The sequence below is a fragment of the Dama dama genome, chromosome 27 (assembly GCF_033118175.1).
Source record: "Dama dama isolate Ldn47 chromosome 27, ASM3311817v1, whole genome shotgun sequence".
NCBI lineage: Eukaryota > Metazoa > Chordata > Mammalia > Artiodactyla > Cervidae > Dama > Dama dama.
This window is the reverse complement of record NC_083707.1, coordinates 24,195,615-24,219,315: the sequence shown is the minus strand read 5'-3', so window position 1 is coordinate 24,219,315 and position 23,701 is coordinate 24,195,615. Positions and strand designations below refer to the sequence as shown.

General features: G+C 39.4%; 1 protein-coding gene across 4 annotated transcripts in view; it reads right to left on the bottom strand.

The window, feature by feature from the left end:
* The window catches only part of NOL4 (nucleolar protein 4), a 450,364-nt gene extending 429,387 nt beyond the window's left edge, over nucleotides 1–20,977 (bottom strand). For all 4 annotated transcript variants that reach the window (XM_061130798.1, XM_061130797.1, XM_061130799.1 and 1 more), the window contains exon 1: nucleotides 20,672–20,977. In XM_061130798.1, coding sequence (XP_060986781.1) covers nucleotides 20,672–20,935 — 264 coding nt within the window. In that variant the 5' untranslated portion in view covers nucleotides 20,936–20,977. The remainder of the gene's footprint in view (nucleotides 1–20,671) is intronic.
* Between the last annotated feature and the right edge of the window lie 2,724 nt (nucleotides 20,978–23,701).

The following is a 23,701-nucleotide window of genomic DNA, read 5'->3' as shown; positions in this document are numbered from 1 at the left end:
GTTCCTCATTGAGGGCCAAAAAAATCAATTCCAAGATACAAACACACACACACACACACACACACACACACGTATTTTTGAAAAGGATAGACAAGTATCATAATTAAGTGGGAAAATAAAGCAAAAAAATAAATTAATGATAAATCATATGGAAATAGTAAAGAAAATTCTGGATGACAGTTATGGTAACAACAAGGATGGGAACTACATTTAATATCTTGTAATAAAATATAATGGAAAAGACTCTGAAAAGGAATATATGTATGTAGTTATATGTGTATATATATAGATATAGATGAAATTGAATCACTTTGCTGCTTTGCTCTACACTAGAAACACAGCATTGTAAATCAACTGTACTTCAATAAAAAAATTTTTTTAATGTTCAAAAGAGTAAAATCAAATAAAAATTTTAAAAAGAAGAAAATTATCGTAGAAACACTTGATTAGGTATTTATAAAGCCATAAAATAATTATGAAGACTATTGGGGAAATCTTAATAATGATTTTAAATGAAAAAAGCACAATTCAAAGTTATAGGCAAACTATGATTATAACCCTATATATAAAGTATGCCAGGTACCATATTTTAGAAAATAACTTAGTTAGAAGACAACAACAAGGATGTCAAGGGAACTGGAAACTAAGAATGACTGCCCAGAAGGGGGAACTGCAAATGAGTCAGGTGACGGACCCACCTTTGCCTCCCTGATATCCATGTTCCCCTTCCCATCTCATCAGCTTGCTAGTGTTCTTTTGGAGATCTCATCAGTGTATGTACAGACATAATTGGTTACACATAGACTTTCTGAACTCCACCAAAAACTCAGCAGATATTATAGTATAAAATGTAAAATCATTTAACTTATACTGAAAAATATAACTCAAATATTCCCAATATTGGCAAAAGTTTGACCAGTGCATCCTCTCTCTTTGGTCAATTTATGTGGGAACCCAAATAATCAAAAGGTGGCTTGCTAAATGTGGGTTTAAAGAAGGCTTGATAAACCCACATGATCAAGTTATGACATCTGGCTCACCTGAATGGAAACAACCATCAGGAAACACTAAGTTCTTCATCATCATAACAGTATATTCTTTTATCAGCTCTGCCAGTATGTGTATCTTTAACTCATTATTTCCATGGCTGGCCAAACACCACCTATTATTATTATCTATATTAGTGCATAAAGCTCTTGTTATCCTTAAAGCTATTCAGTTAAGAATTTAAAAATTTAAAGTTGGAAGACAGTGAATACATCACATGTAAATGTCAATATCAAATTTTCATTTATTCAATATATGCTAACATATAATTATTTGCTAAACTTGTGATGAGACAAAGATGTTTTCTTTAAGCATGGGCCTACCGACTGACATTCCAAGTGTGAATAATGCCCTGGACAATGCATTGTCTGTGACTTCTAGTTTCAGTTACTTTAAAGTTTTTACTTGTAATCTAGGCTGTGCAGTAACCTGTTTTCTCCTTTTTTCTCTATTCTTTCCTAATTGTACTTTTTAGCAATTCACACTAATTTTGAGCCTTTCTAAAGCACTGAATTTACGTTCATGCATTCAGTTCATCAGTTATGAAATATTTAAATGACAAAATCATGATAATAATTGAAACTCACATAAAAGATGTGGGAAAATGTAACCAGTAATATAAACACAACTCCATTTCACGTGTACAAGGCACAAGTTACTACAGCGTAGACTACTTTGAATGAACTATCCACACTCTGGGAAGAGAATTTTGATTAATTCACTAGTTAGTGAAGCTCTGTTATGAGATCTTTTATTATACTTTCAATCAAAATACCATCTAGTCTTGAAAATCCCATCTAATTAGGTCAATTGGTTAGAGCATAGCGTTATTATGACCAAGCCAGACATTAGATATGTGCCACTTATCTTTGCCCCATGTTCCTAGATTAAACCCCTAAAGCCTTCTAGCCATCTGGCAACTGCAGTCGGGTCCAGAGGTGTTGCCTCTGCACCCCCTCACTCTGGCACCCCACCAAAGGAAAAAAAAGATAACTTAAAAAATATTGTCCAACCTTATCTCAACGACTACTATTTTTATACATAATGATGAGACCCAAATATTCAAATAATATTTTCTGAAAACACATAACTTTAAAAAAGGAAGAACTAGCAACAAAAACACCCTTTCTCTGACTGTCAGACAAGCTATTCCTTTGTATTACCAAAATGAAGCTTCCCATTTCCTGAACTTATATTCCAAGTCTCCTTCACAACCTTCCAGTTTTCTAACAGTGCCCAACACTTGAAAAATCTGTAACTCTGAGAATAACTAGCACAAATGAACACTTGATTAAAATTAGGAAGAGTGGGACATAAGAGTCTCTTGAACAAACCTCAGATAGAAAGGGAAAATAATCAAACTAAAGATTTTCTCTTCTCAACATAGAGAGAGGAAAATGATTCCAATTCCTGTTAATATCTTAACAGAAGAAGATATACCTGTTATTGTTATTTTCTACATGCTAATTCCCCAAATATTAAGCAGGTCTCATTTAAAATGTATAATATTATAATAAAATAATTATTTAAAAATAAAATTATAGGATTAGTGCTAATAAATGATATTGCTGCATATTGTTATTTGTCACTATGCAGTCAAAAAATATTTAAACATACATTAACATAATGATGTGTATAATGCTCTATTTTAATACATGTACTCCTCAATCTCCATCCTCCCTGAAAACCATAAAACAGTAAGCCACTTCATAGTCTATAAAGAAGATAGATGGAATATAGTGAAATAAAATATTTTAATTAAAAACAGAAAAATCAAATTAGTACATAGTAATAAAGCAATATATATATATACACACACACAAATATATCTAATGTGATCAATAACTATCTCAAATGAGCTGTTAGAAATTATATATTTTACTAAATTATGGACCATCGCATAAAAAATGATTAAAATAGCAACACATTAGGCATTAGCAGAACGCCATTTAAATTATTCCCAGCTGCATCTTAAACCACAATTAGTCAAATATGCTTTGTAAAAAGTTGTTTTAACTGAGCAAATGCTTTTTGAAAGATTTAGACCAAAAAACTATGTATTATTTTCTCTGGCTATATAATTACAAATTGGGTGGCTTAAAGCTTCACAAACTTATATTATCTCAGTTTCTATGGTTCCAAAGTCCAGCATATTTTAATGGGTCTTCTGCTCAGGTTCTTATAAAGCTGAAATCAAGGTGGAAGACAGCTACATTCTTTCTTGGAAGCCCAACCGGGAAAAGCTTCCTTTGGTCAGAATTTATTCCTTGTGGTTGTAGGACTTAGGTCGCCATTGTTTTGCTAGCTGTTGGCAAAGCATGCGCTCAGCTCCTAATCACATGGCCCCCTCCATCTCAGCAACAGAGAATCTCCCTTACAATGAATCCAACTCAGGTTTTGAAATTCTCTGCCTGCTATTTCTGCTATAAAAACTCTCTGCTTTTAAAAGGCTAATGTGATTAAGTCAGACCCACCTAAAAGAGCCCCCTTTTTCCAGTTAACTGTGCCGTATAACATAAGCATAGGAATCCGAGATCATATGCACACTTTCCACTCACACTCAGAGGTAAGGGAATTAAAGACATGTGAGGGTCGTTTCAGAGTCACCTTAGAATCCTGCCTATCACAGTACACAAAGATTGAAGAATCATAGTGGCAGAGAGAGGCACGTGGATTTAAAATCAAACAAGTCTGAGGAATAAACAACTTGGAATAGGATGTAAAACACTGCCTTAAAGTATAAACTTCATGTTCTAAGCAACATTTGAAATATTACTTTGAAAAGGTCTGTGCTTGAATAAGTATTCTATTAATATATAGAAATCTCCCGTGGGTTTTAGAACAATTTCTCTGGTAAATCTTTGTAGCTGTGGATGTAGTAATAAGAGGTCAAAAATTATTTCTCCTCAACTCTAAAAACAGAAGGAAAAAAACACATTTTATTACAAGATGATTTCACCCATATTCCTTTTTCTTTCCAAAATTTTTAAATTTTATAGATTTAAATTCTTGCCACATTTTGTCAAATGTTCATAATACATTAAACAAGTTAGAAGTCAAATAGTCAAATGTATCATCAGCAGGATGAATGAAATTTTGATACATTTATTCTAAAGAACACTAACTACAGCTACATACAACAACATGGGTGAATCTCACAACAAAATCCAATAAAAGTAAAAGACACAAAAGAGTATTTAGAGTATCATTCTTCTGTAGAAATTTTAAAATCAGGAAAAACTAACTGCATAGTTTAGGGATGCTTTGTTGTTGTGTCATTAAGTTGTGTCCTTTTAAGTGTCTTTAAATTTATTTTCTTACATTTAAAGCAATCCTATTTTTAACACTGTATTGGGATTAATAAAGTCTGATGTTTGTACGGCATGATTCAATTACACAATATCAAGCTATTGAACTATATTCAATTTGATTTCAGTATCTAACATTTATAACTATAATATTTCAAACAAATGTTGAGGCAAAAGGAACTATTCAACTTTTATTCTTTATTCATCTGATTTATAATCAGCATAAACCAAGGAGAGATCTCAAGTCCCTACCCATAAGACCTAAATCATAACATCTTTGCTCAAACACTTCTGGTAGCTGGCATTCCCTATAGAAGGAAGGTCAAACTTTGCAACATGGCAGTAGACACTTCCCATAATTTTGCCCCCACCCACTTTTCCAAATTTATTTTCCACTGTACCCAGCACTTCAGCTATTCTTGACTGTGTACCATCTCAACTTGCTCTGATGAAATAAAATCTCACCTCCATCAAAACAATACCAAAAGAGTATAATTGTTTTATGGATGTCATGGATTTTTATGGCTAAGAAATTATTTTTAATATTGTGTTAAGTGTAGAGGCACTCCCCTATAAGAGAGAAGGTGGTATTTTAGCTGAAGTGTAAGGTCTTAACTAAAATGATTTACTGTGAGGTAATATTAGGCTTCAACAATAGTTTCTGCCTTCAACAACAGCTCAGTCAGTAAATCATCTGCCTGCAATGCAGGAGACCTGGGTTTGATTCCTGGGTCAGGAAGATCCCCTGGAGAAGGAAATGGCAACCCGCTCCAGTATTTTTCCCTGGAGAATCCCATGGACAAAGAGGCCTGGCAGGCTACAGTCCAGGGGATCACAAAGAGTCAGACATAACGAAGCGACCAAACACACACACACAATATTATCCTATGGATTAGAGTAACTCTCCAAATTGGTATGTGCACACCCCAGGAAATGCATGAGATGACCTGCTGAGATAAATAAAAACATTAAAATTTATGTTTTTATACATTTAGTAATAGTTGGTGATGGACAGGGAAGCCTGGTATGGTGCAGTCCATGGTGTTGCAAAGAGTCAGATACAAGTGAGCGACTGAACTGAACGAAGTAACCGTCCTATATATTTACGTTTTTGAATATGTGCTATGTATTAAGTATTGATACAGAACTATATGTAATTTATAAAAACACACATGTTGGGGGAATATTCAATTTGCTTTAATCACTAGAGTGCATTATTTTAAAAGTTTGGAAACCAAAGCAAGGACTTTGGAATCCAACTGAAATAGTTTCTTGTCCCAACTCTAACACTTAGAAGCTATGTGACTTTAGAAAGTTACCTTAATTTAAACCATAATTTTATCAAGTATGTAATAAAAAAATGTTCATCTGATACGATTATTGTAAATGTTAAAGGGGACATTTTGTTTAAAGTTATCTCAATCCTTAACCAATATATATTAATAAGTTGATAGATGCAAGGCATTTTTATTAATTGTGTTACATTCAAAACTTTCTATTGCCTAAAGAAGCAATATGCTCTTTAAAGAACTCTAGATGACAAGCAAAGTCACCAGTTTCACAGCCTTAAAAAAAAAAAGCCCATTTTTTTCCTGCTTCTGATGGGACTACAAATGGTATAACTGCTAAGGAAAACAGTATGGAAGTTCCCCCAAAAGTTAAAAATAGAACTACCATGTGATCCAGCAATCCCACTTGTGGGTATACATCCAAAAGAATTAAAAGCAGAGTTTTGAAGGGACACCCTTCACAGCAGCACTATTTCTAACAGCCAAAAGTGAAAGTGAAAGTCGCTCAGTCTTGTTGACTCTTTGCCACCCCGTGGACTATACAGTCCATGAAATTCTCCAGCCCAAAATACTAGAGTGGGTAGCCTTTCCCTTTTCCAGGGGATCTCCCCAACCCAGCGATCAAACCCAGGTCTCCCGCATTGCAGGCAGATTCTTTCCCAGCTGAGCCACAAGGGAAGCCCAAGAATACTGGAGTGGGCAGATTATCCCTTCTCCAGGGGATCTTCCCGACCCACGAATTGAACTGGAGTCTCCTGCATTGCAGGTGGATTCTTTACCAACTTAGATATCCGGGAAGCCCAAAGGTGGAAGCAATTCAAATGCTTATCAACAGATGAATAAACAAAATATGGTAAACACATAAAAAAGTATATTATTCAGCCATTAAAAATAAGGAAATCCTGTGACACAATTTAACATGGATGAATTTTGAGGGTATTATGCTAAGTGAGACAATCAATCACAAAAAGACAAACACTGTCTAATTCCACTTATACTGTGGGGGGAGGGGGGCTTCCCCAATGGCTCAAAAGGTAAAGAATCTGCCTGCAATGCAGAAGTTCAGTTGCTCAGTCGTGTCCGACTCATTGTGACCCCATGGACTGAAGCACGCCAGGCCTCCCTGTCCATCACCAACTCTCGGAGTTTACTCAAACTCATGCCCGTTGAGTCGGCAATGCAGAAGATTCCAGTTTAATCCCCAGGTTGGGAAGATCCCCTAGAGAAGGAAATGGCAACTCACTCCTGGGAGAACCCATGGACAGGAGTGTGGCAGGCTACAGTCCATGGGGTAGCAAAGAGTCAATCATGACAGGGCAAGCATGCATGCAATTATATGAGGTATCAAAAGTAGTCAGATTCACAAAATCAGAAAGTAGAATGGGGGGGAGGAGCCAAGATGGCGGAGGAGTAGGACGGGGAGACCACTTTCTCTCCTACAAATTCATCAAAAGAATAACTGAACGCAGAGCAAACTTCGCAAAACAACTTCTGATCGCTAGCTGAGGTCATCAGGCGCCCAGAAAAGCAGCCCATTGTCTTCGAAAGGAGGGCTGCATAGTTGGAGAAGTCCTGAGACTACAGGAAGAATAAAACTGAAATCCAGAGGCAGGAGACTTAAGCCCAAAACCTGAGAACACCAGAAAACTCCTGACTACAAGGAACTTTAAGTAATAAGTGACTGTCCAAAAGCCTCCATACCTACACTGAAACCAACCACCACACAAGAGCCAATAAGTTTTAGAGCAAGACATACCACGCAAATTCTCCAGCAACGCAGGAACATAGCCCTGAACATCAACATACAGGCTGCCCAAGGTCACACCTAACACATAGACCCATCTCAAAACTCATTACTGGGCACTCCATTGCTCTCCAAAGAGTAGAAATCAAGTTCCACGCACCAGAACACTGACGCAAGCTTCCCTAACCAGGAAACCTTGACAAGCCAATCGTCTAACCCTACCCACTGGGTTAATCCTCCACAACAAAAAGGAACCACAGACCTCCAGAATACAGAAAGCCCACTCCAGATACAGCAATCTAAACAAGATGAAAAGGCAAAGAAATACCCAACAGGTAAAGGAACATGAAAAATGCCCACCAAGTCAAACAAAAGAGGAGGAGATAGGGAATCTATCTGAAAAAGAATTTAGAATAATGATAATAAAAATGATCCAAAATCTTGAGAACAAAATGGAGTTACAGATAAATAGCCTGGAAACAAAGATTGAAAAGATTCAAGAACTGTTTAATAAAGACCTAGAAGAAATAAAAAAAGAGTCAATTACAAATGAATAATGCAATGAATGAGATCAAAAACACTTTGGAGGGAACCAAGACTAGAATAACGGAGGCAGAAGATAGGATAAGTGAGGTAGAAGATAAAATGGTGGAAATAAATGAAGCAGAGAGGAAAAAAGAAAAAAGGATCAAAAGAAATGAGGACAACCTCAGGGACCTCTGGGACACTGTGAAACGCCCCAACATTCGAATCATAGGAGTTCCAGAAGAAGAAGACAAAAAGAAAGGCCATGAGAAAATACTCGAGGAGATAATAGCTGAAAACTTCCCTAAAATGGGGAAGGAAATAGCCACCCAAGTCCAAGAAACCCAGAGAGTCCCAAACAGGATAAACCCAAGGCGAAACACCCCAAGACACATATTAATCAAATTAACAAAGATCAAACACAAAGAACAAATATTAAAAGCAGCAAGGGAAAAACAACAAATAACACACAAAGGGATTCCCATAAGGATAACAGCTGATCTATCAATAGAAACCCTCCAGGCCAGAAGGGAATGGCAGGACGTACTGAAAGTAATGAAAGAGAATAACCTACAACCTAGATTACTGTATCCAGCAAGGATCTCATTCAGATATGAAGGAGAATTTAAAAGCTTTACAGATAAGCAAAAGCTGAGAGAATTCAGCACCACCAAACCAGCTCTTCAACAAATGCTAAAGGATCTTCTCTAGACAGGAAATGCAGAAAGGTTTATAAATGTGAACCCAAAACAACAAAGTAAATGGCAACGGGACCACACCTATCAATAATTACCCTAAATGTAAATGGGTTGAATGCCCCAACCAAAAGACAAAGATTGGCTGAATGGATACAAAAACAAGACCCCTATATATGCTGTCTACAAGAGACCCACCTCAAAACAAGAGACACATACAGACTAAAAGTGAAGGGCTGGAAAAAAGTATTTCATGCAAACGGAGACCAAAAGAAAGCAGGAGTCGCAATACTCATATCAGATAAAATAGACTTTCAAATAAAGGAAGTGAAAAGAGACAAAGAAGGACACTACATAATGATCAAAGGATCAATCAAAGAAGAAGATATAACAATTATAAATATATATGCACCCAACATAGGAGCACCGCAATATGTACGGCAAACGCTAACAAGTATGAAAGAGGAAATTAATAGTAACACAATAATAGTGGGAGACTTTAATACCCCACTCACAACTATGGATAGATCAACTAAACAGAAAATTAACAAGGAAACACAAACCTTAAATGACACAATGGACCAGCTAGACCTAATTGATATCTATAGGACATTTCACCCCAAAACAATCAACTTCACCTTTTTCTCAAGTGCACACGGAACATTCTCCAGAATAGATCACATCCTGGGCCATAAATCTGGTCTTGGAAAATTCAAAAAAATTGAAATCATTCCAGTCATCTTTTCTGACCACAGTGCAGTAAGATTAGATCTCAATTACAGGGAAAAAATTGTTAAAACTTCAAACATATGGAGGCTAAATAACACGCTTCTGAATAACCAACAAATCATAGAAGAAATAAAAAAAGAAATCAAAATATGTATAGAAATGAATGAAAATGAAAACACAACAACCCAAAACCTATGGGACACTGTAAAAGCAGTGCTAAGGGGAAGGTTCATAGCATTACAGGCTTACATCAAGAAACAGGAAAAAAACCAATTAAATAACCTAACTCTACACCTAAAGCAATTAGAGAAGGAAGAAATGAAGAACCCCAGAGTTAGCAGAAGGAAAGAAATCTTAAAAATCAGGGCAGAAATAAATGCAAAAGAAACTAAAGAGACCATAGCAAAAATCAACAAAGCTAAAAGCTGGTTTTTTGAAAAAATAAACAAAATTGACAAACCATTAGCAAGACTCATTAAGAAACAAAGAGAGAAAAACCAAATTGACAAAATTAGAAATGAAAATGGAGAGATCACAACAGACAACACTGAAATACAAAGGATCATAAGAGACTACTACCAGCAGCTCTATGCCAATAAAATGGACAACTTGGATGAAATGGACAAATTCTTAGAAAAGTATAACTTTCCAAAACTGAACCAGGAAGAAATAGAAGATCTTAACAGACCCATCACAAGCAAGGAAATCGAAACTGTCATCAAAAATCTTCCAGCAAACAAAAGCCCAGGACCAGATGGCTTCACAGCTGAATTCTACCAAAAATTTAGAGAAGAGCTAACACCTATCTTACTCAAACTCTTCCAGAAAATTGCAGAAGAAGGTAAGCTTCCAAACTCATTCTATGAGGCCACCATCACCCTAATTCCAAAACCAGACAAAGATGCCACAAAAAAAGAAAACTACAGGCCAATATCACTGATGAACATAGATGCAAAAATCCTTAACAAAATTCTAGCAAACAGAATCCAACAACATATTAAAAAAATCATACACCATGACCAAGTGGGCTTTATCCCAGGAATGCAAGGATTCTTTAATATCCGCAAATCAATCAATGTAATACACCACATTAACAAATTGAAAGATAAAAACCATATGATTATCTCAATAGATGCAGAGAAAGCCTTTGACAAAATTCAACACTCATTTATGATTAAAACTCTCCAAAAAGCAGGAATAGAAGGAACATACCTCAACATAATAAAAGCTATATATGACAAACCCACAGCAAGCATCACCCTCAATGGTGAAAAATTGAAGGCATTTCCCCTGAAATCAGGAACAAGACAAGGGTGCCCACTCTCACCACTACTATTCAACATAGTGTTGGAAGTGCTGGCCACAGCAATCAGAGCAGAAAAAGAAGTAAAAGGAATCCAGATAGGAAAAGAAGAAGTAAAACTCTCACTGTTTGCAGATGACATGATCCTCTACATAGAAAACCCTAAAGACTCTACCAGAAAATTACTAGAGCTAATCAATGAATACAGTAAAGTTGCAGGATATAAAATTAACACACAGAAATCCCTTGCATTCCTATATACTAACAATGAAAAAACAGAAAGAGAAATTAAGGAAACAATACCATTCACCATTGCAACAAAAAGAATAAAATACTTAGGAGTATATCTACCTAAAGAAACAAAGGACCTATACATAGAAAACTATAAAACACTGATGAAAGAAATCAAAGAGGACACAAACAGATGGAGAAACATACCGTGTTCATGGATTGGAAGAATTAATATTGTCAAAATGGCTATTCTACCCAAAGCAGTCTATAGATTCAATGCAATCCCTATCAAGCTACCAACGGTATTTTTCACAGAACTAGACCAAAGAATTTCACAATTTGTATGGAAATACAAAAAACCTCGAATAGCCAAAGTAATCTTGAGAAAGAAGAATGGAACTGGAGGAATCAACCTGCCTGACTTCAGACTCTACTACAAAGCCACAGTCATCAAGACAGTATGGTACTGGCACAAAGACAGAAATATAGATCAATGGAACAGAATAGAAAGCCCAGAGATAAATCCACGAACCTATGGACACCTTATTTTTGACAAAGGAGGCAAGGATATACAATGGAAAAAAGACAACCTCTTTAACAAGTGGTGCTGGGAAAACTGGTCAACCACTTGTAAAAGAATGAAACTAGAACACTTTCTAACACCATACACAAAAATAAACTCAAAATGGATTAAAGATCTAAATGTAAGACCAGAAACTATAAAACTCCTAGAGGAGAACATAGGCAAAACACTCTCTGACATAAATCAAAGCAAGATCCTCTATGACCCACCTCCCAGAATATTGGAAATAAAAGCAAAACTAAACAAATGGGACCTAATGAAACTTAAAAGCTTTTGCACAACAAAGGAAACTATAAGTAAGGTGAAAAGACAGCCCTCAGATTGGGAGAAAATAATAGCAAATGAAGCAACAGACAAAGGATTAATCTCAAAAATATACAAGCAACTCCTGCAGCTCAATTCCAGAAAAATAAATGACCCAATCAAAAAATGGGCCAAAGAACTAAACAGACATTTCTCCAAAGAAGACATACAGATGGCTAACAAACACATGAAAAGATGCTCAACATCACTCATTATTAGAGAAATGCAAATCAAAACCACAATGAGGTACCATTACACGCCAGTCAGGATGGCTGCTATCCAAAAGTCTACAAGCAACAAATGCTGGAGAGGGTGTGGAGAAAAGGGAACCCTCTTACACTGTTGGTGGGAATGCAAACTAGTACAGCCGCTATGGAAAACAGTGTGGAGATTTCTTAAAAAACTGGAAATAGAACTGCCATATGACCCAGCAATCCCACTTCTGGGCATACACACTGAGGAAACCAGATCTGAAAGAGACACGTGCACCCCAATGTTCATCGCAGCACTGTTTATAATAGCCAGGACATGGAAGCAACCTAGATGCCCATCAGCAGATGAATGGATAAGGAAGCTGTGGTACATATACACCATGGAATATTACTCAGCCATTAAAAAGAATTCATTTGAACCAGTCCTAATGAGATGGATGAAGCTGGAGCCCATTATACAGAGTGAAGTAAGCCAGAAAGATAAAGAACATTACAGCATACTGACACATGTATATGGAATTTAGAAAGGTGATAACGATAACCCTATATGCAGAACAGAAAAACAGACACAGAAACACAGAACAGACTTTTGAACTTTGTGGGAGAATGTGAGGGTGGGATATTTGAAAAGAACAGCATGTATACTATCTATGGTGAAACAGATCACCAGCCCAGGTGGGATGCACGAGACAAGTGCTCGGGCCTGGTGCACTGGGAAGACCCAGAGGAATCGGGTGGAGAGGGAGGTGGGAGGGGGGATCGGGATTGGGAATACATGTAAATCCATGGCTGATTCATATCAATGTATGACAAAACCCACTGGGAAAAAAAAATAATAATAATAAAAATTAAAAAAGAAAAAAAAAAAAAAAAAAAAAAAAAAAAAAAAAAAAAAAGAAAGTAGAATGGTGGTTTCCAGGGGCTGGAGGGAAGGGGAAAGAGGGAGTTCTTTATTAGTTACAGAGTTTCAGTTTTGCAAGATGAAAACATTCTAGAGATCTGTTGTACAACAAAGTATATATGCTTAATACTGTTGTACCACACACTTACATATGTTTAAGATGGAAAAGTATATCACTTTTCCACTTATGTTTTTTTAACCACAATTTAAATATATAAAATTTAAAAAATAGACCCCAAATCTGGTTATAACTAGTTGGTGTGTAGTGTTTAAATAAGAAGATTCCATTGTGTTATGGGGCTGGGAAGCGATTTTCATCTATCCCATTAATTACTGTCAAAGATATGTTACACATGATGCCCTCCCTTCCATCAAAACAAATTTTACAAAACAAAAACAAAAACAAATTATCAAGCAATAGACATACCTCATGGTATGGTGTTGTAAGAATATGGTCAGTCGGTTCAAGAGATATTAAGCTGATAGAATCAACAGTATTCTATCAAGTATTGACCATAAGGAGAGAAGAAAGGGGTAAATCAATCATATCACACAGACTTTTGGCTTGGAAAGGTGAGCAAATTCTATTGCCACCCATGGAGAAAGAAAAATTTTAAAGAATTTTTTTTTTAAGAGGTTAGCTTGGAGGACCTAGTAGGGGGAATGGAGAGAAGAAAAATTTTTGAATTTAATTTTAAGTGCCTTGGAATATTTTGATGGAAAACATCTAGTGGAAAACCCAAAGCACAGATCTGAACTCCAGCAGAAGTGTATTAGGTCCTCAAAACAGACACACAACTGAAGCCATGGATGGGGGTACTACTACTCAAGAGAAAGAGAGAGTGAGAAAAGGAATTCAAAATGTGTCTTATTCAAATTATTTAAATTTAAGGATACCTAAGTAAATAAATCCATGAAATTTGGGGAAAAAAACAAGTTTGCCACTGAATTTTAATAGTGCTAACACAATTATCTACAATGTTCTGGTGGAAAGAGTGAAAACAAAGAAATTATACCTAGCTAAGTTGCCCTTTAGGTACAAAGGAAAAGGACAAATATTTTTCAGTTGCATATAAACCCCAAAGAATAGAAAATAGGAGCCCTTCTTTAGGGGAAAAAATGATGATCAGGAATTACAACTAATCAACTGATGAATCAAGTCAGATAATTTAGAGGTAAAGAAAACCAGGTAAAAGAATGGATGATATGCATTTAAACATAACAAAGGGACAATAATTGTAAGAAGCAAATTACACACTATAACATAAAGAACCTTGACAAGAAAAGCAATGATATTTATATAATACAACAAAATATATAACATTTGTAATAGAATAAATGTAATGTATTATAAACAGGGATAACAGTAACAAGAAGGTTAAAAATGCAAAAAGATTTGTTCCTTATCTTCCACTGGAGAAAGTCAATTATATGGTATAAAACTGAAATTGTAGTTGAAAAAATAAATATAATTCACTGTCAATATTTTAATCTTTTCTGTCAATTTTAAGAATACACACTTCTGTGAATAAACCTTTATCTATTAGAAAATTTTTGAATTTTGTGTATTTTTGTGACATTTTGATAATATTATATTTTATTCTTCTTAAATTAGCATATACTTATCATCCCAGTTTTAGAAAATCACTTCTGCTTCTCCATATACAGTATATGACCATCAACCATTATCTCTAATCTTCTTTTGGGATACTTGTTTAGATGGATGTCTGTAATGATACTCATAATTAGTCAATGGATATATCTAGGCAAGAGACTTAGCATGAATTTTTGGCAATTTTTCCCTTTTCACTTAGACTTTTGAGTAATGAGTGTATCACTTTTAAGAAAACAAAGTCATTTTTTATTTTCTAAAAATGTAGTAAGAAAAAAGATGCAATAAAACACATTAATGCATATATGTATCTTGTATTTTAACTCCTTATTACACTGTGATTTTGAGTTCATAACACATAATTAAAATTATATCATGGTGTTCTTGCCTTGTTAATACTTAGATTAGCTTCTATTTTTGTAGCATCTATCATGTGTCAAGCATATGCTGTATATACTACATGCTTATGAAGTATGATTATTCTCATCCAAAACTAAAATTAGGCAAAGTTTTGAATGCAAATTAGGAAATCCTCAAAGAGAAACAAAGAGGAAACTGTGTCTTTAAATAAGAAACGTTCTAACTCACAACTCCAGTAAATGTCAAATCCAGGATTTAAATCTTGCTCTAAAATCCTTACCCTGCCCACTATACCATGTCTCCTGCCATCCATGTTGTCCATGAAGTTTATATTGCTATCCTAGGACTCTAAAAATGAGCATAAGCTAAAACACAATGGATTCACTTTAATCTTTCCTAGTTAGATATAAAAAATCTTGGCAAATACAACAGCTATTATTGAGAGGTCTTTATGATCTTGACATGGAGATCGAAACTTTTGGAAATTCTGCTGCCACATCCCTGTATTTCCTTCCTCATCTTTTCTCTATCCTATATAGAAAGGCCAGAGTTTAAAATCTTGACAAGTGGAATCTCAGAATTGTTGCTCAGAAGGTTTCTAGAGGGAATACATATGTGCTGGGTCTTATCCCTCACCTTCACCATAGTCACTAGTAACACAACTAAGAAGCACTAACAGAAAAGTTAAGAACTGGTATCTTCAGAAACAAATGTGGGATAGTCCTCATGTGGGCTCCCCAGGTTACCCAGTGGTAATGAATCTGCCTGTAATACAGGGGATGTGGGTTTGATTCCTGGGTCAGGAAGATTCCCCGGAGAAGGAAATGACAACACACTCCACTACGCTTGCCTGGAAAATCCCATGGAGAGAGGAGCCTGGCAGGCTGCAGTCTATGGGGTCACAAAGAGTCAGACACAAATTCGTGACTGAACAACTAGTCCTCATGTACTAAGAGGGTCTGATTTCCTTCTAAAATTCAGGGGTGTTAACTCAACAAGCCTTTTGTCTCTTAATCCTCATGGCCAGCTGGCCTCTAGTAAAAGGAAAGGAAAGGAAAGTGAAGTCGTTCAGTCGTGTCCAACTCTTTGTGACCCCTGGACTGTAGCCTACCAGGCTCCTCCGTCCAAGGAATTTTCCAAGCAAGAGTACTGGAGTGGGTTGCTATTTCCTTCTCCAGGGGATCTTCCCAACCAAGGGGTGGAACCCAGGTCTCCCGCGTAGCAGGCAGACGATTTACCGTCTGAGCCACCAGGGAAGCCTGGTCTCTAGTAAAGGCGCCCACTATTTCCTGAGAACCTACAGGAGGTGCTGTGCTAGGGACTTGGACTTGCCATGGATGACCGATTCCTCCCAACAACTCTTAAGTGCCACTGAAGTCAGCTTATAAACCACAATGCTGAAACTCATACTTGGGATCTCTTTAACCCCCACAAAGATCTACAGTATAGTGTCTCCCAAAATATTTAGATGAAGGGGGAAAAAGGCATCAGTCATCAGCAGGAATTACCAATGAGGAAGTATTAAGAGATAAGCAAAATTTGGGTGTCTCCCTGACTACTGCTTTGATTCATTCTCTGTCAGAGATACAAAGTATCATCATGTATAGCTGGCATATCCCTCAGCTTTGTTTTCTAGAATTCCTACAGCAAATTACAGATCAAGGCCCAATATACATGATGTGAGCCTCAGTCACGGACTTAGGCCAAGTGGAAATGTACACAGACTCCTTATGTATTATTTTCTTCACTCTGATGTGGTATTAAAAAAAAAACCAAAACTACAATCAGAGAACTAAAAAACAGTAACTGCTTATGAACCAGTCCATGAATATTCATTCTAATCACTGTACAATAATCAATTAGTAGTATACACAGTGAGAAAATATGATATCTGAGGCTACAGATTGAGAACTGAATAAATTATCATTTTTAAATGACATAACTAGAGATAGTGTATTTTCTTTTCTGGATAAAAAATTCATTTTATGTTTCCTCGTGGAATAAATAAAGGGAAAAAATATACGTAAATGGTTTAAAACAAAAAAGGCCAAAATGTCTGTTCCTACAAATACAGGGAAAAAAAAGCACTGCTCACATTATTTGATTTTATAGTTTGGATATTCATTACCTTGTTTGCTTAAGACTGAAAGACAAATAGAAATGTGAGTTTACTGAATTTCCTAATGACTTATAGAATGCAGTAGACTTTTAAAAAATAAACAATAATGCATGAATAATATTACTAGTGAAATGTAATGAAATATCTGATTCTTTTCTAAATTTACCTTTCCTAATATGAAGCGGTAAAATGTGTTTACATTTGTAAGTGTGATGTTTTAACTAATTGCTGCCAGAAAACAAAGTGTCAGTCAGGATGTAAAGCTTCTGAAAACAAACTAAGCTAGAACTATCAGAGATGTAAAACAGAGTAACCATAGTGAGGCTAATTTTAAATGGTCACTGATTAAACATTCTTTCTGAATCAATGTCAGGCATTTCCTGTATCTTTTTTAGAACTGTTTGAAGTTATCCATAATTTCATACTTCTAAATTTCTGACACCTTTAAGGAAAGAACATAGAAAAGTAACAGTGGTAGTATGAAAAAGAACTTAGATCCCATGCTCAGCAAAGCACATATGTGTGTGTATACATGCACACGTGCGCACACACACACAGTCCCACTCCAGACCTAAAATGGCTGAGTCGCAGGATGTTGTTGCTTGGTGACCAAACAGTATCTGCTCAGCCACACAGTAATCTAAACAGTGACAGATATGTCCCCTCGGTTTTAGGCATGGCCAGTACAAATAGTAAAGGGCATGCTTATCTTCTCCAATATTCTACATTTTTAAGTCAGTTGTCACTTGCTTGATTTTATCATCAGTTACCTTGAGGCTTCAGGGGGAAAGTATTTGCGAAGCTATAAATACATCTGCTCTTTTGGAAAAACAAGAGGTAGGACCAAGCTTCTTTTAGAATGAAAGATAGTCCTGTTTCAATTAAGCCTGCATGGTGTGTCTGCTCGGTTCTAGTCTGACCTCCCAGTTGCTATCAGTCTCCCTTTCTTTCATTAAACACAAGGAGTTAATTAGCCCCAGCCTGTCCTCTCCCCTTCTCTCTTTCCCTTTTCGCAGTAGTAATGATGCCTAATTACCAGCAGCAATGGGTAACTGCAACACCAGGAATGAATCGCTCTCAGTGACAGCAAAGCCAGTCATGAACCTTCAAACCTCAGAATCCTAGAATGATTCTCAGTCTACTTGAAAATACCATTCAAATACATTACTCTCTTTCAACCAATAAATGCTTTTGGATGCAAAAAAAAAAAAAAAAAAAATCACTTTTTTTTTTTTTTTTTGGTCTTTCTGATGACTGCACCCCTGCTATCATAAAGAAAAACCATCATAGGTTTAAGGAAGAAATACTCTGAGATGTGGGGAAACACATGATAAAAGGGATCTTTTATTTTTTAAGTCAATGAAATGATGATTGGCTGTCTCTCAGAGAAGGAGGAGCCTATAATTCTATGTCAGGAGCAGCATAAAAATTTCATAAAGAGCAATAGGAAAGTTCATGAATTAAAAACCTCTTCAAAATTTCAAAACAGGTGTGAATGAAAATCAGTGCTCTTAAATACTACACAGGAAACCATTATGCAAGAACATCACCTGAAGGATTACATTTTCTCCCTTAACTATATGGAATCTTTACTGAAAAGAGAAATACATGTTACTTTATTATTAATCCTGGAGCTGTTAATCTATATTAGATATCTTAGCAGCAATTTCTTAACAACTCTGCATTAATTTTTCAATGAAAATGTGGTACCCAAGAATGTGATTGCCGGTTTGAATTACTGGCATCCATGTTTATCTTAGTGCCTCTATGACCATTACAGAATTTATGTTAGAATTTTTATTTAATGTTTTAAAAAAGAACACCTGTATATACATACAGTAGATGTAACCAAACCCATGCAAGTATAAACTTATTGGAGAAATACACAAGTAAAACAATCTGACACATAAACAGAGGTGCCTAAGTAAAACATTTTAAAAAATGAAAAACAAACTCCCAGCTAGCAATTTACAAAATAACACACACACAATCTTATTAAGCAATATTCAGATAAATATATCTTAAATCATTATTTTACTCATCAATTAGCTCAGTACCATCCAAAGAAAAACACATTCATATGTTGTGAATTCTAATTTACTTTGTCTAACAAGTTATTTTTAAAAATCAGGTTCTTAATGTTACTCCCAATATAAATGAATCAATGCCCCTCATTCTCTATGACAGACTTCTGGCTCATCCAGATGTAGATAAACCTAAGTTCATCCATGCCCATCTAATGCTCATTATTAATAAAGCAATCTCACCATTGTCTTTAGCAATACCACATGTGAAAGGCGAAGGCTGCGTTTATAGCTCTCCCTCCTAGAAACCTTTCAACAATGATGCATATTTAAAAAAAAAAAAAAAAGCAGAACTTTTACGTATGCTTCCGTTTCACCTTTATTCCCATGTTCATTTTCCCATATAAATTTCAAAAGAAATATACTTCCTTCAAACAACTACCCCTAATTAATCTCAAGAAACCATAAACTGCTTGCCAAAAAGAATCCTCCATATAGTCCTTTGAAAAACCTTTCATGCACGTATTTCCAATTTAATATACCTCCGTTTGAGATAGAGGAGTAGCTTTCAAGGCATCTCCTTTCTAGCATCCTCCAGGAATACTGCACGGGAAACAGTTGCCAGTGAGAGATGGAGGAAAAGAAGCAAAGGCTCAAGGAACCCCAAAGCGAGGCAAAAATGTACCGAGTGCCAGATAACCCTCCCCCACCCCTACTCCGGACGACTACCCACCTAGCATGATGAAGAAAGAGGTCTTATGGATGTGATCTGCAATCCTACTTGTAGCCCACAGTTCCCATCTCCTGAAAACGGAAATTGACGCTGCCGCCGCTCCCCGACCTCACGGGCTTCTTCTGCCTGCGGAGGCTGAGATACTGAGCTCTCAGCGCCAGCGCCTGGGCTTGCAGCTTTGCGGCCGTGAGACTACAGCCATCCCAGAATAAGGAACAAATAACGTACACCACTTGATTGCGCCCAAACCCATCACTCTTTGTTGTTCATCATGTAGCTGCGGCTTTATTTGTGAAAGCGGCAAGTGAGGAAGGAAGGGGAGGGTGGGTGGGCAGGAGGAAGCATCTCCAGGACCCTATCTACCATCTAAATCTTCAGGGCAAGATCTCCGGGAGTGATTAAGGCGATCGGACAGCCAGGTGTCTCCCAGGCGGCGGTCTAACTAACAATAAAACCTGATAGTGTCCGGGGGGGTGGGGGGAACCCCACATCCACGACCAGCGCCACGTTCGGGCTTTGTGCCAATAAAAAGACACCGTAGACTATCGATCAGAATCGTCTATTATCAGAGCGTGCGGCTGGGGTTTCAGCGTGGCCTTTATGCGCGGTGGCGAAGGCGGGACACGCGCCGGGCGCCCAGCGAAGGACGTGGGACAATGGCCCAGCCCGAGGACGCGAGATGCCGCCCGACCCGGGGATGGAAGCTCCGCAGACGAGGAGGGCTGCGCGCTCGAGAGATGCGCTGCTGCTTTAAAATACAGGACCACAAAGACTCCACGTTGGGGGAAACGCGCCTGGCTCACGCGAATGGGGACGACTTGGGGAGGGGGGTTGAGAAGGGTGGGGGCGAAGGAGCGAACGGTGGCTCACGGCTCCCCCCATCTCCCCCCACCCCCCACTTCCCCGCCGGGCTGCTCCGGCAGGCAAATAACAGAAGAAGGCGAGTCACTCACCGTGGTCTTGACCGGCACGTAAAGCACTTGCTTGGCGCCGCCGCCGCCCCCGCGGACCTCGTCCGGCTGGCCCAGCTGGAAACCCTTCGATTTGACCCAGAATTTAAATTTGGCGTTGTCCGTGGAGCTCGACTCGCAGCCGTTGAGGAGCTGGACGATGCGCTCGTATTTTTTACGGGTCACCGTCTTGGTCTTGCCCGAGTCCCCATAAGTCCTGAGGCACCAGTCCTGGAACTGGCGGTACACATCGCGCTCGCTCTCCATGTTCCGCGCGCCCGGCTGCCGGCCGGAGGCTCCCAGCGCACTTCGCACCTGTTCACCCCGGGCTCATGAAAAATGCAGCCCCCCGCCACGATGTAGGGGACGCGAGGTCCCGGCCGCCGCCAGAGCCTGCCTCGGGTCGGAGAGAAGCGGGGGAGGGATGGGGCGAGCGGGAGGAGGGTCCGGCTGGGCACCAGCGATCAATGCCCTGTGCTACCAAGTCTCTGGTTTCATTCGTAATTGCGACGGATGTCTCCGGACGCTGCTCTCTTCCTCTTAGTGATGGGTCTCTAATATTGTGGGAGTAGGACCATCCTCTGGCCCGGAGGAGCTGGGTTTTGAATAATTAAAATACCATTCCTTGGTTTATTAAAAATCCCAATATTGACTTGGGGTGGTCCCTCGACGCCTTGCCCGGGGCTGCGTCCGGGGCAGGCAGGTGGAGCGCAGCGCCGCCTCCCCGCGCGCGCGCGCGCCCGAAGCTTCCCGGCCTCCGGCCCCACCACCGTCCAGGAGCGAGGGCTGCGCCTCTCTTGAAAGCAGCTGCCCGGCCGGGAGCCTGAGAGCCCGAAGGGCACCCGGCTACCCGGGCTCTCCTTCCTCCAGGGTCCCGTTCCGCTTCGGCCTTCCCTGTATGGGGCGTTCAGGGACTAGAAAGAGAGAAAGTTCTTACCTGTTCTGTTGTTAAGCCCATCAAATCCTGCTACACAGGAAATTTCTTAAGGTATTTTTAAAGCGGCTTAAAATGTCATTTCTTCAGATGCATTTAGGCTAAATTCCAGTCCCGTAGGTAGGTTCCGGGAGTTAAGTCCCAGAATTAGCAAAGCATCCACGGAGATTTGGCCGGAGTTCTCTAGGATAGCCCGTGGTACCCTGAACAGATATCCGCTCCAGGGGGAAGTGGGTAAACGAAGGCAGGCCGCTGGCGGCGGGTCTCCCGGATAACGATGGGGCCCCCAGACAGGACTCCTCTGGTCTCTAATGAACTGGGTACAAGGCATAGAAGTAAGTTTATGATACAGATGCTTCAAACCCTCTGCATGAAATTAGAATATAGCGAGCTATCATTTTCCCCTTGCTTGGTTACAGTTTGCAGTTCACACGGGAGGTTTCGGATGTCTATTTTCCCCCTGCCACGTCATGGACACCCCCTCCTCTGCTCAGAGTAGCCAAATATGAGTTCCTCCGGACGATTTCTCAAGCAAATGAGATCAGCGGTTCCTCCATTCAGGATTTCCATCCATTTGTTACAGAGCTGGAAATAGGGGAGTTCCCATCCTCCTCGCGCTGCGATCGCGGCCGCTCCTCTTTATTCTACTCTCTGCGGAGGCCCGCGCCCGTCCCGGGAGGCGGCTCTGCCAGCAAGGCGGTCCGACCAGTGCCCGGCGCCGGGTCCGTGTCCTAGCCCACCTTCGCCCCCTCGTCGCCGTCTCCAAGACGAAAGCCCCGACTGGGAGGAATGCGGGGTGTTTGTCCCCACTGCGCCGCGGCTGGTCCCGGCACTTGCAGAACGGTCAGTGGCTCCTGCTCCGCCAGGCTGAGTGTGCGCGTGTGTGTGAGCCGGGGAGCGAGGGTGTGCAGGGGGTGCGCTGTGTGTGCGCGCGTCTCCGGGAAGGTCTCGCGGCGGCGGCTGGAGCCGGGACTGACAGCCCGGGCGGAGCGCGAGCAGCTCCACACACTAAACCTCTCGCCTCTCCCCTCACCCCCCACCCCTCCCACTCCCCTCTCCTCCGCCCCCCTCCCGCCCCGCTTCCCCGGCCCCTTCCAAGCTCTCTGATTGGCCAGTGGGACAAAAGTTTCTGTGGAGACGGCTGGGCGCTGACGTCACGGGCAGAATTGTCCCATTTAGGGATCCCGGGGGCAGTGCGCATGTTGCAGGCTGCAGGTTAGAGGCGGGAGGAGGTAGCAGCGGGCCGGGCGGCAGCCAGGTGGCGGAAAGGAGCACTCAGCATCCAGGTGGGGGGACGACTCCAGCAGGGTTTCCATGGAGATTCCTCTGGGTCTAGCCTAAAAACAGCAAATCAGCTGACACCATTAGCTCAGGACCTAATTACTGCTTATTGGAGCAACAAATGAGGGAGAGGGCCAGCTGCAAAGGAAGAGTTTTCATCCACCACCACCCCTCCTCGTCTCCTCTCTCCCCTCTGTGGGTGGCTCTAGAGTCCCGGGAGAATTCCCATTAACTTGCAAGATGCCTGCAACAACAGCTCCCCTTCTCTAGAGGCTACCCTGACTGCTTTTATTCTTTTTATTCCCTTCTTTTGAATCGAAAAATAACGCTAACATATATCAGTGGTCCTGAGTCCTTGAATTTGTTTGCCCAATAAATATTAGCCCAGTAGAGCTCAGAGGAGCCACAAGCCAGTAGAAGTCACATGTGGATTTAATATCAGGAGAGGATCACTTTCAGTTTATTGAATTGGGAACTTATCTTTAGGCTTTTCACATTTTAAAAAATATTTCCAATATCTGAAGTACATAATATTTGGGACGAACAACTGGACTGAGAATATTTTCAGTCACCCTTCTAAATGGAGTATAACTCACAAGAACAATGCTCTTCAAAGTTTCCCTGGTGAGATCAGAGACAACAGGATGATTCCAAGAGGAGAGAGGCAGGTTTTCTAGTATATTGGTCATAGGTTTCCTAGGAGATTCTGGAAGTATAGTTGGTCATAGAGTGGTCATTCATTCAAGATTAAGCTGGTTCTATAGAGTTTACTTTCACTTATGGATATAGCTTAATTCACAATTTCAGAATTCTTTTTG